At 39.8% G+C, this 19,146-nt stretch overlaps 1 protein-coding gene across 3 annotated transcripts in view; it reads right to left on the bottom strand.

The window, feature by feature from the left end:
• The window catches only part of LOC105997664 (cytochrome c-type heme lyase), a 32,729-nt gene that overhangs the window by 11,520 nt on the left and 2,063 nt on the right, over window positions 1–19,146 (bottom strand). For 2 of the 3 annotated variants that reach the window (XM_013032155.1, XM_013032154.1), the window contains exons 3-7: window positions 18,187–18,338; window positions 14,813–14,961; window positions 13,939–14,058; window positions 10,146–10,232; window positions 7,915–9,306 (exon numbers count right to left, since the gene is read on the bottom strand). In XM_013032155.1, the coding sequence (XP_012887609.1) occupies window positions 9,108–9,306; window positions 10,146–10,232; window positions 13,939–14,058; window positions 14,813–14,961; window positions 18,187–18,338 (707 nt within the window). In that variant the 3' untranslated portion in view covers window positions 7,915–9,107. Of the gene's footprint in view, window positions 1–7,914; window positions 9,307–10,145; window positions 10,233–13,938; window positions 14,059–14,812; window positions 14,962–18,186; window positions 18,339–19,146 lie in introns of those variants that run through there. The other variant, XR_001175655.1, reaches the window with a different exon arrangement.

The following is a 19,146-nucleotide window of genomic DNA, read 5'->3' as shown; positions in this document are numbered from 1 at the left end:
TTTCTTGCTTTGAATTGGACCCTGGGCTGACTAGTTCTTGCCCTTCCTCGAAAACTGGCATACCTAACACATGAGGCCCCCTTCTCATCATATTTATGCTGTCATAGTTCTTTCAGATCTAATGACATTAGTATCTGTCAAAGAAGTTAATGAAAGGTATCTCCATCTGTTAATAGTCAGATCTAAAATAACCAGTAAACAGTTTAGAAATATAGATCTCAATATCCATTCCCCTTTCTCTTTGTCTCTTTAAGCCCATGACTTTATTTTTAGCTTGATAAATGAAAGCTTGTTTCTTCAATGTCTTTAATCATATTAAACATACTGTTTTTTCACAAGATACTTCTTTTAGTTAATACATTTTTTATCACTTACTCTTTTAAATTTATTGTTATTGCAAAGGTGATGTACAGAGGGTTATATGCTGTTTTTAAAGCACACACGAGACCCAAAGACTTAAGTAGTAACTGAAGTCATTGATAATACCCTATAACGTGATATAGTATTTGACAAGAAAAAAAAATAAGTGTCTTTCAAGTTGGACAAAAATCCTTCACCATGCTGCTCAACTTATCCCTAGAGAACAAAGAGATCCTAGCCAGGCACCAGTGACTCATGCCTATGATCCTAGCTACTCAAGAGTCTGAGATCTGAGCATCATTGGGTAGGTCAAAGCCAACCTAGGCAGGAAGTCAAGAGTCTGTTATCTCCAATTAACCACCAAAAATCTGGAATAGCATTGTGGCTCAAGTGGCAGTCTTAAGTGAAAAAGCTAAGCGACAGTACCTAGGCCTTGAGTTCAAGCCCCAGTACCAGCATAAGAAACGGGGGGGGGGGGGGGTAGTAGGGGGATCCCAGAAGCACAAAGCAAGCTACAATGTGCACAGATATCTCAATGTCTGTGAATACTCAATTATTGTTTTTGAGTCTTTAGTAAAGGAGCCAGAATGGTGATGGCAGAAATACCCAAATATACATTTGTCTTGATCTGTCTAAGTACTTATTAACATGTTTGTTGTGGATTTTTATAGAGGAAAAAAACCTTATAGCAATGGGGTATGTGTAAAATGAAAAAAAAAACTTCTAAATAAGTCCAGCTTGCTGCTCAGCTTGCTTATTTTCTTATGCACATTTTAATACACATCTGCTGGGCAGAGAAACAGCACTGCGATTCCATATAGAGATGTCAGAACAAAGTCCAAGCCCACGGAGTCTGTTGGTCTGATAAGCAAACCACAGGAGGTAGATTCTACTGAACCCAGAGAAAAGGATATGATTGAAGAAGAGTCCCACAGAGATTAAAACAGGCCCTCTTGGCCAGAGAATTTTCAAACACAACTAAGTCAACAAAATTCCTCCAAGAGAAAAAGTACAAAGCAAAAGAAAATTCTGATAAAGGTTGGAATTTTTTTGGCACAATCTAGATACAAATGGCAGCCTAGACATGCCTAGACATGCAGCCTTGCCCCCAATCTGATGTAGCCCTCAATCCACTAAGATGCAGAAGGGTCAAAAGATTCTCTAAATTCAATCCAACCATTATCTCTTTAGGCTAAAGTGATCAACACATCTCGGTTTGCTTGGAAATGTCCCTAGTAAGAAAATTCCCATACAGCCCAAGCAAAGGCCCCACTATTACTGCCAGGGCATGGACAGGTAGACTAAAAACACAGGACATGACCTTAGCAGCTCTCAGGTAGAAAAGTCACCAAACATGATACAGTGCAGCCAGTTCAATTTGAATGTTAGACACATGATAGAGTGTTAACATCACTGTGACCCATATAAAATCTGGGACATACTTATACTCAAAACTATGATTCATAAGCCAGGTGCTGGGTAGCTCACACCTGTAATCCTGGCTACTAAAGAGGCCAAGATCTGAGGATCACGGTTCAAAGCTAGCCCAGGCAAGAAAATCTGTGAGACTCTTATTTCCAATTAACTACCAAAAAGGCCAGAAGTAGAGCTATGCCTCCAGTGGTAGAGCACTAGCTTTGTGCACAAAACCTCAGGGACAGTGCCCATACCCTGAGTTCAAAGCCCAGGACCGACACCAAAAAAATATGTGTGCATATATATGTATATATATGATTTATTCTCTGAACTGTATGAGACATATTTATATTCAACAGACATTCTTTGCTAGACAACTGAAATTGAACTGAGCACCTGGTTACTACATCTGGCAAACCTAATCTCCACCCTTAATATCTTAACCAGCTCCTAATGATCTGCTTGATATTCTGGTGCCACGACAGCCCTGAACAAGCATCTGTATGTTTCTATTGCTACATTGAGCCATGTTCCCACCAGCCACCACTCTCCTCTCTGGCCAGAGTACTTCTTCCTGTTTTGCAACATGGATGCTAATCTTGCTGTCCTTCTGGTGTGCATATCTATATCTTCTCTTGGTCCATCCCCAATGCCTCACTCTAGCTCTTTTCTGCTTTTAGATAACTTAGTATCCTGGCTATTCTTCCCTTCCACAGGACCACTGTGTATGTATAGAACACAATTTCACATTTTCAGCCTAAGGTCCACAAATACTCTCCTCTGCTTTTCCTACTCAGTCAGACACTATTTTCCTTGCAAAATTAGCTCAAATCATCCCATCACCCACATGAATAACATAGTTGTGCTATTTTTGCTGCCTTATGGTTTTATCTAGAGGTTGTTCCTGCTCTGCCTCTAAGGGTGGGGACTATCATTTTCTTTGTTTCCTGTGGACAGGACAAAGAACTGACATCTGTCATTTGGCTAAATAAAGGTATTTAAATATGATCAAGTACCTTACTGTGAACTAGAGGCATGGCTGAAGTAGTAGAGAGCCAGATGTGATTGAAACAGTAGCTTACTATTATTCAGTGGAGAAAAACATGTAAGGCCATCAAACTTCTAGAAAACACAGAGATATGGATCTATTTTCTTAATTAAAAAATGGAAGGTAAGAGTCTGAGGAAAAGCTAGTAGCAAGCACAGAGACACACAGCCCCCTAGTCCTGTGTCATATGAGAATGAAAAAGTGAGTGGTTCATGACACCTTGCCTTTTCATTCTTATGACTGAAATATTAACAGTAAAACAGGTAAGGAATGTATATTTCTGTGCTCTCTGGTTAGTTTTCAATGAACACTCAGGCACTGAATAAAAATCAGTATTTCAAGGTGTAGGCCTCAGAACTGGGGAGAACAGGGCTTGACTATTGCTCTGCCTTCTAATTGCTGCTGGTGATCTTGGGCAATTTACTTAAGCTTTTGCACCTTTCTTTTTTTTAGAGTAGTCAGGCAATAATACACCAAACTCCTGGGATTGTTCTGAGAATAACACAAGAAAATACCTAGACTAGAACCAGCCATGTAGCAAATAGTCAATATTGGCAGTGTAACTGATATACCTTGTGAGACCATTTTAGAAACAAAAATGGGAAATCTCCGCTCATGGAATGCAAGTACTATTTGCTAACATTTATGAATGACTTCTACCCTAGTTTGTTTTTCATACAGTAACTTATCTAACCTCCTAATTTTCCACAGGGCATGATTAACTCAGAGGGACTTCAAATGAATTGTCCAAGGTCAAATAGCTAGAAAGTGGTGGAACCAGGATTTAGTCACAAGATACCAAACTGTGCCACTTGCTGTTTGGATAATATTTAGGCCTGAAATTGTGATTGATTATTGGAGTCTTAAAAGAATAAGGCTCAAGCCAGAACACAATGACTCAAGACTGCAATGCAAGCCACTTGTGAGGCATAAAGATTTCAGTTTGGGACCAGCCTGGGCACAAAGTTCACCTCAAGACCTCATTTCAACCAATACAAAACAGATGGAGCCGGGCGCCGGTGGCTCACGCCTGTAATCTTAGCTGATACTCAGGAGGCTGAGAGCTGAGGATCATGGTTCAAAGCCAGCCCGGGCAGGAAAGTTGGTGAGACTCTTATCTCTGATAAACCACTAGAAAACCCGAAGTGGCACTGTGGCTGAAGCGGTAGAGTGCTCGCCTTGAGCTGAAGAGCACAGGGATAGCACCCAAGCCCAGAGTTCAAGCCCCACGACCGACCAAAACAAAAACAAAAACAGATGGGTGCAGTAGCCAGTAGCATGCACCTGTCATCCCAACTATGCAGGAAGCATAAATAGGAGGATCAAGGTCAAGGCCAGCCTGGGAAAGAATTCTAGACACCATTCAAAAATAAAACACAAGGGGCTGGGAAGGTGGCTCAGTGGTAGAGCACTTGCCTTGCATGCCTGAGGCTTTGGGTTCGATTCCTCAGCACCACATAAGCAAAAAAGAAAAAAGCCGGAAGTGGCGCTGTGGCTCAAGTGGTAGAGTGCTAGCCTTGAGCTGAAGAGCTGAGGGACAGCGCCCAGGCCCAGAGTTCAGGCCCCACGACCGGACCCCCCAAAAAAAATAAAACACAAAATGGCCCAGAGGTGTGGCTCAAGTCGTAGAATGCCTTCCTGACAAGCATGTGGCCCTAAACTCAAATCTCAGTACCACCATCAAAAAAAAATAATGCTCAGCAAGATAGTCTCTGAGGAGAAGAGTGGGGAGAGTTCCTACCTCTGATTGGCAACATCACTGTAGTATCTTAAGGAAGTGAGTGCCCTGTCTATTTTCTACTGAAATAAAAAAAAGGGAAGCTACAATTAAATGTCAAAGGTCTTAATTTTTTTTAATTTAGATAGCAAATTTATGGGGGAGAATGAGTTGAATTACAATTAATAATCATATAAATTAACATGTTTATTAACTAAGCGCACTTAGGAGTCTAGCATTGTCTTCCAATTTTCTTCTACTTCAAACAGCTCCAACTATGACTTCATTAGATCAAATGATTAATAGTTCTCAACTCATAATCTGTCAAATCAACATATACCTGGAGTTTTTATCTCCTATTTCCTGAAAACTCAAGGCGAGGGCTCTACCACTTGAGCCACTGTGCCACTTCCAGCCTTTTCTGCTTATGTGGTGCTGAGAATCAAACCCAGGGCCTCATGCATGCAAGGCAAGGGCCTTAGTCTGAAACCATTTCATAAGGCAATGGATCCTCCGCAAGGCTCTTTCTCATCTGAATATAATTTCAAAAACAAAAAAAAAGTGAAAAAGTGCACTGCTGTTATCCGAGCGTGCCAGTGTCTGATAGGCAAAACGTACTCACCTATCTCCTTCTATATGCTTCTTCCATTTGTTTCTGTCTCTCCTCAAATTTTTTTCTTATTCTGATATCAACTATGTGATTCTCTTGCTGCTATGTTCCAAGTATGTGTATCTTCTCAAAATTCATAACCTCCATGGTGATTGTTTTAGGAGGTAGGAATGTTTGGGAGATATTCCTGTTTTCCAAGATGCAGGTAAAGAATCCTCCAAGATGCAGGTAAAGAATCCTAGGACTTAACATAAAATGACCTTGAAAGCCTAGAGAATAGGAGACTTACAGACCTAGATTAGAACAAGAATGAGGTATCAGTAGTTGAAGGACAGGTAAGAATGATACACCAGTTCCAGGGAAACTGGGTAGACTGTTCCAGGACTCTCAGTTATAACCAACCCAATGCCCCTCGCTGACTGTTCCAATTTCTCACTAACAATCAACTAGAGACTCATTTGAGTATGGCCAATGGGTGGTAAGCTCTTGTCATTCTGTGCAAGTATTATGGGTTGAATTGTGTTGCCCCCTCCCACAAAAATGTTGAAACCCACATGACTTTATTTGGAGATAAGATCTTTGAATATAATCAAGCTGAGCAACTTGGGAAAGACCTTACTCCAGTCTAACTGGGGTCCTAATAAAAAGAGGAAATTGGAGTGCACATTAGCATTACTCTGCCACAAAACCAAAAACTGCTGGAAGCTAAAAGAAAGTTATGGAACAGAGACACAGGAGGAGCATGGCTCTGCTGACACCTTTAGGCTTTTCAGAGTTCTGATCTCCAAAAATGTAGAAGAACATATTCTTGTTATATTAGCTACTCCCATCTGTGGCATTTGGTTATGGTCACTGAGGCAAACTAAGACAGTGAGCAAAGGTCAAGTATTACACTGACACAGACTATCTTGCCTACTCAAGGGAGTGACCACCCTCAAAGTGTTTTCTTCTTGACAGCACAATACACACACATAGGAGCAGGTAGATAAGACAACAGGGATTCCTGTGTGAGCCAAACCGGAGGACCACTGCCTTTACCCCACTGTCATTCTGTTCTACTGTCATCACTTACAAGTCATAGGAAATGAACTTTCCAAGGAACAAATTTTGTTGGTGGATCACACTTGCAACTCTAGCTACTCAGGAGGCTAAGATCTGAAGATCATGGTTCAAAGCCAGCCCAGGAAGAACACTTCAAAAGACCCTTATCTCTAACTCACCAGCAAAAAAGTGGGAAGTGAAGGTGTGGCTCAAGTAATAGAGTGCCAGCCTTGAGTGGAAAAAGCCAAGGGAGAGCCCAAAGCCCCAATACTGGCATACACCAAAAACAAATAATAAAAGGGGAAAAAAGCCCAAAACAACAAAAGGGAAAAAACATGGTAAAATGCAATGTTCAGAACTGCAGGCAGTAAAGTGGCTTTAAAGAAGAAATAGGAAATAAGTAAAACTGGGAAAGTAACATCCAATTTTCATTAAATTTGCTCTGATACTCTGACCCATGACTATGTGAATATGTAGCAACTGTAAACACAACTGTAACAGTGGGGGTGAGTGGAAGCTCAAAGGCCTTAAAGGATGCCAGAAAGGAGGCTCAAACCATCCCTAAACCCGCAGCATGAACATCTGGGAGCTCATTAGAAAGGCCAATTCTCAGCTGCCCTGGCCCTACAGGAAAAGGAACACTCTGGGTTGGTGCCCAGCCATCTGTGTTTTAACAAGGTTTCCAGGGGACTCTGATCTACACAGAAGTCTAAGCATCTTACTGGCAAAAAGCACAACAGGGAGAGACCTGCAGGGGAAAGGTAAGAAAATCTCAAATAATGCTGTAATGTACAACTCTGAACAATTTTGAATCATACATTTAAAAACATCCGGCTAGAACAGGAAATTATAAAATGATTACATGTTAGATTTTAAGTAAATGTGTATAAACATCATCCAGCATTCTCTAGTTTCTCAACGTGGATGCAAGGCCATATGCTTTTCTGGGTAGTGTAAATAACACTACCTCATCCCGTTAACGTGAACCATATCCATGGCACAGTAGATATGATTTCAGTCCTCTCTTTTTTTGAAAAAATACATTTAAGAAACAGCTACAAAGCAGTGACCCAAAAAGTATTCTGGATTTGGGAAGTATTTTCCCAGTGCTTCCCAGCTTTGTAATCATCTTTTTTGATTCTCCTTTAAAACCCTTCCTAACAATTCTTATTTAGTTTCTGCAATTACACTGGTAGCTTAGATTGGAAAGGCTAAGAGCTTAATCATAATCTTTACTTCAGCCCAATGGTTATGTCATGCTAAAATACTACTAACCAAATGTCATCTTGTATTTATCTATTTAAAAAATTTCACCATTAGTGATTTTAAGTAACATGGCCATGCATCCAAATACCTGGTAGTCTTTACATTTGACCCAAATGAGGAATAGAGCCTAATGTTAACCTTCTAGATTGTTCTTGGGAAAGTAGAGCCAAACAAACAATAGTTGGGCTGTGGACAATGTCTCAGCACTTATTTCTGGCCTTGTCACAGGCTCACTTTTTAGTCACTGGGTTACTCAGTATTTACCACCTGCTGGCTCTATTTTCAAAGCTCTCAGACATCATTTTACAGTATTTCTAGTTACTTTCCTATACAGTTTAAAAATACATGACTAACACACTGAGAAAAGGGCTGGTTTAAGTTTGGAAACTAACATTACCTCTGTAAAGACTGTACATTTGAAAAAACAGTAACTCTGTTACTCCGAAAAAATTTTCAAAACTTCTTAACTAGCAGCTTTATTTAAAAATATACAAATATTTTAACATGTAGAGTTTAAGATTGTTGGATTTTCTTAAACATCACACAAAACTGAAACAACAAATCCATACTAAATTAATCACTCAGACTGCCAACTCCTTCCACTCATTTAACACTACAGTATCAGGAAAATGAAAAGATTTATCATCTACACTTTCAAGAAACAACAGGAATTTGTAACATGCTAAGACCAAGCAGTTTATGGATTCTTGATATAAGGCATTTCAACAGCAAACTTAGAGCTTTCTTAACATAAGAAAAAAATGAACAGTGAACTGATGAGAAAAATACTGTTGTAAATTTAACAGCTAAATATAATCATGTGCTAGAGAAGGGAGCATCACTGTCATTGTGAAAGCTAAGCTTTCAAAGTTTGGATTAGGACAAATGGGAGGAAGACTGAGGGTGGGGGTGGGACTCAAAAGTTGGGATAATGTGCCAAATGTCAAGGACAATGAGAGCTCTTCTGGGGGAGCAATTATATTTTAGAATCACCAAAATCAAAGAAAAACTATTTGAAAACTTAATGCTCTGAAGCATATGTAATCACCTCATAGTGAATTGAAACTTCTTTAACGAGGTCCTGTCTAAAAATTTCATCTAAATGAGAATTTGGAAAGCTAGTCTTGCTGGGTGCATTTCTGTATAGTGTGCAGAGTCACTACTAGATTATAGGGACTTTAGAAATACTGTCACCTTCTTAAAAAGCATAGATACTTCTTATTTATCATGGAGACTTTGAATTAATCTAGTTAACCAGGTTACAGCACAGTGACTTTCAGGCCTCACATCCCAAGTATTTCTGAGAAAATAGTAAGCTACAAGCAGTCAGTGGTCATCAGTTTTATAAAAGCTCTTTGTCAGAGGCTGTTCACTAAAATACACAGGAAATACCACAATTAAAATAAAAAATGCAGGGACTGCTTCCCATTTGAAATGGGAAGAAAACTTAAAATGATTTGCTTATAAACTGCAAGGCCAAGGTGACTCAAAAGTTAATGCAACATGGCATCCTTCAGTAAGTGGGAGATCAGGTATGATTACCACTTAAAATCCTGTGACATCATGAGTGCAATTCAGTTTGGGAAAATAACTTATCTCTCTGAAAAAAATATCTTATAATGTTTTTTTCATCACAAACCAACTGGTAGTTATGAAGTCCAGCGCCACCAAGCAACCTTCATTCTATCCCATACTGCAGAGAGCGAATCGAAAGCAGGACGCACATCTAGGACTGTAAACTGGTAGTCCTTGTTGACCTCGCCTCCATCGTAGTAATCAATCACATATCTAACTTCGGTTCCACAACGGTTGATGATCCAATCATGCCTGTCGAAAGGTAACTCATACCTGGAACAAAAGTACCAGCATGTACTCAAGTGTTAAAACACTGGCTATGTACTCAGTCCCTCTTTAAGCAATGAGAAAGGTGAGAAGCAGCTCTTGGCACCAAACATCTCAGTGGGGAGGTGAGACTCAGAGAAATCACAGGCTACAGTGGGAAAGGAATATGGTACTGGAAAGCTGTGACAGGACCATGGGACTAACACATGATCCAGGCTAAGAAGCTGCAGAAACTCAAGTGTATGCTAAGAATCCAGATTACATTGGAGGAGAAAGGAGCCCTCAGTGAACTGAATCAAAGACCATAGTAGGATCACAAGAATGGATCCAAGAATCCAGACAAGAGCTCAATTTAACCCTTGGAGAATTAAGTAAGAAGCTAGCTGCTACACACTAATGATTGCCCACTAATGATCGAAAACTCAAGGAAAGGAAGAAATCTAGAACTAAACAACAACTTGGGTTTTGGTGGTAAAAGAAAGTTGCCCATGTAGAGAGAGTAAGAAAAAGAGATTATCTGAAAAAGAAAGCCCCAAAGCCTATTGTCCAGGTAGTCACAGAAACAGGGTAAAAAGTAACACCCATGTTGGCCACTCAGAATTACTGTCTAATGGTTAGGAATTGCTAGATATCACAAATGTGTATTCTGCCAGCTCAGGAAGAATAAAGGCAGCAGGTAATGGCTATCAATTTGGGTCTGTAACTGCTTAAGGAGCAAGATATGTGTTCTTCTCTTTCTCCCTACTTTAATCTTTTACACAAAAATCAATCCCTACTAAAACTCTTTTTGTAAAGTTGTCTATAACCTGAAGAATGTAAAATACCATTTCCACACTGACACGTACCCCATCCAGGAACGAATTCTTGCTCTTGGAGAATATTCTCTTGCTTTACCTCCAAATCGGACCAACGATGGTCCACAAGGACACTCACTAAAAAATAAAATAAAAATAAATCTATAAAAATATGTTCTCCCCTTTGACAATGTTCTAGTTTTTGAGTAATATACATGTTTTTCTGTATGTTTTTCACAGATTATCACATTTATAAAAATGGTAATTCAAGGTAACGATCTATTTTGTTAAAACATTTCTCTTCCCTTATGAACTGGGTATATCTCACTTCCTGTGCAGGAAGCCTTCTTTCTGGTTCCTTGGCAGAAGTTGGAACCCAGGGCCTTTCCAGTTGGAGCCGGTGCATAGACACATCTTCAGACAAAACAAACAAGAGGTAAATACAGTAGACATTTGCATTTATGGATATTTGGTTCCAAGGAGACCGCTACTGAGAAAAACACAAGAATGCTCAGAATGCATAGAGTTCAGCACTCAAAAATTGCTCAAATTGGGGCTGGGAAGGTAGCTCAGTGGTAGAGCGCTTGCATTGCATGCATGAGGCCCTGGGTTCAATTCCTCAGCACCCCATAAGCAAAAAGAAAAAAGCCAGTAGTGGTGCTGTGGCTCAAGTGGTAGAGTGCTAGCCTTGAGCTGAAGAGCTGAGGGACAGCACCCAGGCCCAGAGTTCAGGCCCCACAACTGGACCCCCCCCAAAAATTGCTCAAATTTACTTATATCATACATAAAATCTGAGCATCCAAAACGTAAAATCACATGGAGCAGGCTACATTTACTATCACAAAAATTACTATTGTACACATTAATACTGCTGTTCACCAAAAGTTAAATCTTATTTCATGCTCTAGAATACTAGAGGATTGACACATTTTTCCTATAAAGCTACCCAATTTCTACTAAAGACATGCTGCCTTTCAATAAACCTAAAAGTTTCACTTTATCACATAAATTAAGCACAATACTTACCCTTTTCATCCTGGGTAGAGTACCATAACTTTTACCTTGCTTTTTTTGGTACCATTTGCTTTTGGGAAAGCAGATCTTCACAAAATTAAGAGCAGACACACACTCAGTTGACCACATAATGATTTGAACCCATTTGATAACAGAGGGCCAACTGAGACTTCTCTGAATCAACCGTGCTATGTAATGCATATAGTGCAATATATTGCTTTTGAAACTTGTTTCAATATTCTTAAAAATATTTTTTGACTGTGCTTGGTCCAAACCACTCGTAATAAGTCTGTGAATAAGATGAGCTGATTGTACCATGTATCTTGCTTCTCTTTTACATAAAGAAGTGGGGAATTTTTCAGACAAACATAAAAATATCCTATATAGTTGGCCCTCTGTATTCATGAGCTCCACACCTGAAGATTCAATCAACCACAGACACAATAAAAACAAGAGAAAAAGCCTGAGTCTGTACTAAGCATGTATAAACTATTTCTTGTCACTGTTTTCTTAAATAATATAACAACTATATACATAGCATTTGACATTACCTTAGGTATTATTAAAATGCGTGAGATGTGTATAAGTTATATGCAAATCCTAAGCCATTTTATACAAAGGATTTGAAAATACCTGTAAATTTTAGTATCTTTGGGGGTCCTGGAATCAACCCTCTTTACTTATTACAAGATAACTATACTCTTGATTCATTTCAAACCAATTAGCAGCCTTTATGGAGAGAGAAAATGATGGATACATCTCTATTTCTTAAGTAAATGATTGCACATAGCTGATGGTCCTAGCTAGACAATCTACTTCCTCTGCCCACAGACCCTGACTGAGAAACTCCTGAGGGGATGGCGGGTCCTCTACTGAAACATGACAACATGACAAATACAAAACTGTTTCCTCAACTGAACAGTGGCGGGGGGGAGGGGGGTGAAGGTCAGTGCTGATTCAAGGTTATCTTCTTAACTCTCTCTTAGATAATACAGGCTTGGCTCTCTAATGAAGTGTGAGGGGAAAATGGAGAGAATAATGGAGCTCTACTTGAAGACCATAGGAGATACTGACTTCTTAATATCTCTATTTTTTAAAAAAACTATTTTTATTATTGTTGTAAAGGTCATGTACAGAGTGGTTACAGTTACATAAATTAGGTAAAGAGAACATTTTTGGACAATGTTACCCCTTCCCTTGCTCTTTCCCAGCTTTTCCCTGCTATACCCATGCGTAAGCTGTACAGTTCATTTTCCACATAGTGTCTAGTGAATACCACTGCTGCATTTGCTCACCCTTTGTCCATCCATTTCTGCGCCCCCTTCAGCCTCCCAAAGACAGATAAATGAACAAACAAAAAGAAAACAAAAACAATAAAGACAAAAAAACTTGTATTTTAATATCTCTTCTTAAGAGTCACAAAGAAATAAACTTATGCAGGCAAACTTCCTCCTAGAGACCTTAATATTGAATTTTTGAAGCCTTATCTAATTTTGTTAGAAACTGACTAAGGAAATTCTCTTTAGTGTCTTGTCTGTACCTTGTATTCCCACAACAAGTAGATGGGCAGATGGTTTTAATTACTTGCAACCTAGGTCACTGTGGACTCTTGTGGCTCCCTCAATATCAAGCCAGGAGGGTGACCGATCCAGGCCAGGGGTTAATGACAAGGACTGTGGTTGCAGTGTCAGTACCCTCTCACTTGCACCCATCCCAAGGCCTTAGACCCAGCCAGTGACATCCAAAACTGTTACTGATAAAGTGTGGAGTGTAAATTTTAAAAGCAAAGAGAAAACTTTTTCTAAAAGATTAAATCAATGGTTTTATAGCCAAGAAACGGATTAATCCCACTCTGACAAATTTAAAATATGAACGAGATTATAGTATGGCATGGTAGTTTGTGCAGACAAGCCTGCCCTATTCTTTTGGAGCTGTAGTCCTCACAGAAGCGGTGGCAGCAGCACTCCATAAAAAGTCAAAAAAAGTCAAGTCAGAGCCCCACCCTGGACAAGACTGGCTAAGTCAGTCTCTTTGAGGGTGGGCTCAGCACAGAATTGGGACAAACATTCCATGCGATGTTGAAAAACACTCTTATCTATAGACAAAGATCCCATCTCTAGGAATAAATGCAACTGCACTAGACAAGAAGTCCATGTTAAAGTATCTCCTTTACATTAGTCCTAGTCGGTTAATACTGTTGAGTGAAAAACAAAATCATTTTTCCCCCAACTTTCCTAAGACAGATGGCATTTTAGTACCTACCATTCCACATGCACTGCTTTCAGTAGATAGCCACCCTTCTCCCATTGAGATAGGGTCTCCAATCCTGTCAATAGGAGCGTACTCAAGAGGCTATGACTCTAAGTCAGAAAAAGTGAGACAACTTCTGCCTGGGGCTTTCTGAGACTCCAGGACCTAGTCACCATGATGTGACAAAGCTGAAAGAGCCACATTTAAAGGCCATGAATAGGAGTCCTGGCCAGCCCAGCTTGTCAGCTAAGTAAATGACCACACCTGCAGAGAACTCTACCCACCGCTAATGAAGCCATCTCTGATCACCACCTTTCAGCCGAAGCACTGAACATTAATGAGCAGAGAGACAAACCATGTCTGTTCTGTCTGTCTGCATTCTGGACTCACCAAGCGCACAAGCCTGATTAAAACCATTGCTGTCTTCTACATGACTAGAGAAGGAATCTTTCAACAAAAGAATGTGACTGCTATATATAAGAGTAAGAAAATACTTGAATAAAATATCACTCTAGAAAGCCGATATGAAATTTAAGAAGATGCTGGAAGAAAAAAATGTTAAGGTATCCGATATACTTACTGAGCATGAAGAGCTTCCCACTTCAAAATTTCCTTCCAAGCCTGCTCGTTATTCTGATTATGAATCTTAATGATATTGTACATATCCTTCTGACTAATATCCTCATCCTTCCACCTCCACCTAAGAAAGAACATTTGGTAAAATTTGTTTATCACTGATAATGCCAAAAAGTTAATCCACATATTCAAAAGATGATTATTATTGCTCTTTATGAAAAACTTATGAATGCCCCTTTACTATGAACTTAATGTTGTTAAGATTTACTTATGGGGGCTGGGAAGGTAGCTCAGTGGTAGAGCGCTTGCCTTGCATGCCTGAGGCCCTGGGTTCGATTCCTCAACACCACATAAGCAAAAAGAAAAAAGCCGGAAGTGGCGCTGTGGCTCAAGTGGTAGAGCGCTAGCCTTGAGCTGAAGAGCTGAGGGACAGTGCCCAGGCCCAGAGTTCAGGCCCCACAACTGGACTCAAAAAAAATAAAAAATAAAAGATTTACTTATGATCTACAGTTGTGCTATAAATCTAAAGCTACTACACATGCACTAGAATTAAAGATTAAAGGGAACCATGGGACTCATAAACTGAAGTGCTAAACTGAATCCCTTTTGCAATCAACCTATCAATCTCAATCAACTAACCAATCAATCTCTTTCTATCCTCCCTGCTCTACACATACTTACCTATACTTCTGGTTGTTTCTCTGGAGAACTCTGACCTTGAGCACTGCCTTGGATTTACAATGATAATTCAGTTGTTTCTTTTAAGCTCATTAACTCATTACAAATTACTGTATGTTTTGAAGATAAAAACCTCTTTGAGTTCTTAGATAAATTTGACAAACAAGTTTTTGTTCTAAATAGTATGCTCACTCGCTTACCCTTTGCGTAACATTGCATTCCAGAACATCTGTTCAGAAGGATAAACCCACTTTTTCTCTGAATCCGCTCTTGGAATGGATGACTCCTCTCTGACGGTAGACAGTGTAAACGGCTGATCTGGGGCTGGTGTTTGATTAGGTGGTGGCATCTAAATTAAGTCAGTGGATTTGTTTTTTTTTTTAAAATGCTACTAACATAAGTAAAACCAAGCAATATCATTAAGTACTTACTAGAAAGCAATGTATCACATGTACAGCATAAGTGCCCATTAAACCAGTGACATAAAAATTTCAAACCTTGCAGATTTTCTGGCAGTTTTTGAAGAGTCGGAATACTGAAGTTGTTATTTCTCATTGATGAAGTTCTCATGAATGGTGAATAGACACTGTGGTTAAATTTTTAGTCTTTCTCCCTTGAACAAATTTAGAAGCAATGTCATCAAAGAAAAGAGCAGCAAAAACTAATCTGATCTGTGGGTATTTTTTAATGACAGGCTTCTCTAAAATGACTATTCCTTCTTTTGAGAAAAAGTCTCAGACTGCCCTATATTGTTATTTTCTTTTGAAACATTCTCTATTTTTGTGATCCTGTTTATGTCTCACCCCTTTGAGCTGAACACAGCACATGAGTATTTGTATTTCAACAGAACCCAATCAGCAGGTGAGGGAGAACCTCTTCTAGACAGGAGTCAGCAATAGCATTCTGCTCACACCTTAGCCTAGGCTTAGGTATCTCATCTTTGGCTCCAGTAACTTCCAGGCTAATTTTTGGTTACAAAGGTCAATCTGATTATCATAAGATATTTTGCATCATCCCTGGTGTCTATCCAGTAGTATTTCTCCTCCCCAGTTTTGAAAAACAAAAATGTTTCCAGACAGCAAGCTGGAAGAATCACCCCATGTTGAGAACAATGGGCCCAGAACTTGTTTTTCCAGTAGAAATATAAAGGACATTCCTACAGATACACATGAATGATGAAAAGTTTCCACCACAACACTGTCCTAGTTAAAAATGACAGCCGGAGAGCTGTGTGAGGTAAGCACTGCATTGATTACCTACATTGTCACCATAGTGCATTTAAGGACCCAGTTCTGATGTGATGGTACTCAGTTTTAGCCCTGCCACTTCCTAGCTGAATCATGTGGGAGAAACTGCACATTCATTCCCAGTATCTGTAGCTCTTAAAATGAGAACACTAAAAATACTGACAACACAAAATTGTTATAATTACAAGAGATAACATATGATGCTTAGCTCAAATACTACAGAAATGAAAGAAAAGTTAGCTGTTATTAATATTCTCATTACACACAACAGTCCTTGGAATGTGAGTCTAAGCCAGGTGATGGTGGCTCACACTTGTAATCCTAGTTACTCAGGAGGCTGAGATTTGAGGATCATGGTTCAAAGCCAGCTCAGGGAAAAAGGTCTGTGAGACACCTATCTCCAACAAAGCACCAGAAAACTAAAAGTGGTGTTGTGGCTCAAAGTAATAGAGTGCTAGACTTGAGCAAAGAGCTCAGGGACAGTGCCTAGGCCCCACGACTAGAAAAAAGAAGTCTGTCTAAATCTGTTCTGAACCACAAGGCAATGGCAGAGAACTTTTTGCTGCCAAGGGCCATTTGGATATTTATAACATCACTAATGTGCCACACAAAATTATCAATATAGGTAGATGGCCACAGGCAGTTGAGATGAAGTGGACATATCTGCCCCATCTTGTACAAATAACTTTGCAGGCCTTATACGGCCCTTGGGCCACATGTTCTCCATGCATGCATTAGGCCACTGAGCTAATCTAGACCAGTGGTCTCCTAGTCCTCTTGGCAAAGTCTAGAGATGTTTTGGCTGGCACAGCTGAAAAAACAAGTTCCTCTTGGCATCTAGTAGGTAGAAACCAGGGGTGCTAGTGCACATTCTCCAATGTAAGGACAGCCCCCACAATAAAGAATCATCAAGCCCCAAATGTCACTAGCCCCACAGGTAAGAAACCCTCTTCTCAGGCAACTTCTTCCATACAGCAGTTTCCTTATAACAATGGCAAGGTCATCACTGAGGTTTGACCCTAATTCCTTCCCTATTCTTGAAGTCTGGGTATTAGTCTTTTTCAAATAATATTGAACTATCCCCTATAACTAACCATACCAAATTACAGTTGCTTCTCATCTCCCATCTTTTTGAATGTGAATGACTAGAGAGCACAAGGTGTGCCTTATGCATCTTTGTAATGTTTAATCTAGAAAGTCCAGCATGCTGTGGGTACTCTAAATATTTACTAACTAAATGCTTCCAGTAGACAGGCCATCTACCGCTTCATCTATGCGCCCATTCCACATAGAGGCACATTCCACTAAGTTTCATTCTCTACTGCCTTACAGAAGATGTTAATGTAGACACAACCCACTTCTCCCTGGGTACTGCACCAAGCTGTCTTTCACAAGGCCTTCAAGTATCTGGCCCAGCAGACACTGGCAAACGGTTCCTATCAGAAATCAGATATGCAGTATTTTCTTATTTTCAAAGGATGGAAGAATGCATCCCAGCAGTCTGCAATTTGTCTTGGGAGTCTGGATTTGTAAGCCCACTGGTCTCATATGATTCAAATCCTGTAGTGTGAAAGCAGTGGCAAACAATAAGTAAAGGAATGGGTATGGTTGTGTGCCAACACATTCTATTTCCAAAAACAGGCCCTAGGCCAGATTTAGCCAGTGGAGCATAGCTCCTCTCCTAGGTATCCCCCACAACTTTTCTCTTCCAAGAGAAATATTTTCAGTACCTTCAAATATTGCCCAGTTCACTAAAATATCTAACTGATAATAAGAATCCCGTGGATCTTTAAAGTATAGAACCAAGTCTGTCTGCTGATTAAAATGAAACCACAATTCCTTCTGTTGTCTTTCATAAAACTGCCACCTTGTAGTCATTTCTTGATGGCATTAAACTGCTGGCAGCCACATGGCACTGCACAACTCTAGCGATTATCGTGCAGGTTGGTTCCTAATTGTCTAAAGAAGCACCCCACTTGTACCACACCTGCCAGGCTCTCTAATGCTAAAATGTCTTACAACCTCTAGCTATATTTCTTGAAGAATTTCCTGCTGCCATCTAATAACTCTATCGCACAGTAAGTATTCTTGATAGAGCTTATTCCTACAAAACTAATCTGGTTCTTTGTTTTGATTGTTCTTTTCCAGGAACTCTTGAAAAACTGTTCTTGGTCACACAGTCTAGACTCCCAGTGTGGATGAAATAGCAAACTTCTTTATTTTCAAAGGAAAGAAGAATCAATCCTAGTAGCCTACAGGTTGTCTTAGAAGTCTCTGGAAGAATTCTGCATAAAACACCCCAGGAAGAGGGGATAAGTATATATTACCAGATTGGAAGGATCCAGGTTCTCCTTATTCTTAGCTCCAGCTCCAGTAACCGGACACTCCACGTACTCATAGGCACGTTCTTGGTGGGCAGGCACAGAGTGCACTTTGCTCTCACAGCCTGGATCAGATGTTGCTGCTTTCAGTGGGCAACCTGAAATAATCATTTAAAATAGTGTCATCATTATGGTACAACATGAATTGGGACTTTTTCAAATGAGCCCTAAAGAGCTAAATTTCTTTTTTCTCCTCTTTATTTTTTCTTACTATCTTCAAGTAGTTGTAGAGGGGATTCAATTCTGCAAAGCTGTTTATGAACACAATACACCTTGATAAATATCACCCCTTTCATAATTTTCCCTCATCTCCTCACGTTCCCTAGTTCCATTTTCACGTGTATAACAACTAAAGTTCTACTCACAACAGGAAAAATTGGATTTCTCCTGTTTCAAGTTGCCAAAGACTAAGCTAACATTCTAAAATCATCACAATTAGAAGGCAGCTGTACAAGTGTACTTTCTCAAAAAGAAACATGTACTCGTTCTCTAATTATTCGTCATGCACCCAGCAAAAAAAATTAGTACCTTCTCAGCAGATGTAAGAGTATGTGCTGCCCATGTCCTAGTGTCATTAGGGGGCTACTAGAAGGCACTTGCTACAACCAATATGTGAGTGCTGAAAGAGAAATCCAAGTGGAGGATGGACCACATTTTCCCAGGTCTCTCTAACTCCTCACAGTTAACTGCAGACATGCCCTGCCCCAATCAGGATACAGCTTCAGTCAAGGTATCTTTTACTGATATACTTCCCCAGGTACCAGAGAGAGGGTACAGATGAGCAGAGAAAACTTCACAAAGGTTAATGGAGAAAAATTTCAAGTGCCATTCTGCTTATGCTTTATAAAACAGGGATGTTTCTTTTGTATGTATGTGTGCTAGTCTTGAGACTTGAACTCAGATCTT

Source organism: Dipodomys ordii, unplaced genomic scaffold, assembly GCF_000151885.1.
Source record: "Dipodomys ordii isolate 6190 unplaced genomic scaffold, Dord_2.0 Scaffold150, whole genome shotgun sequence".
Classification (NCBI taxonomy): domain Eukaryota; kingdom Metazoa; phylum Chordata; class Mammalia; order Rodentia; family Heteromyidae; genus Dipodomys; species Dipodomys ordii.
The sequence above is the reverse complement of the archived record's forward strand: the minus strand, read 5'-3'. Positions and strand labels throughout refer to the sequence as shown.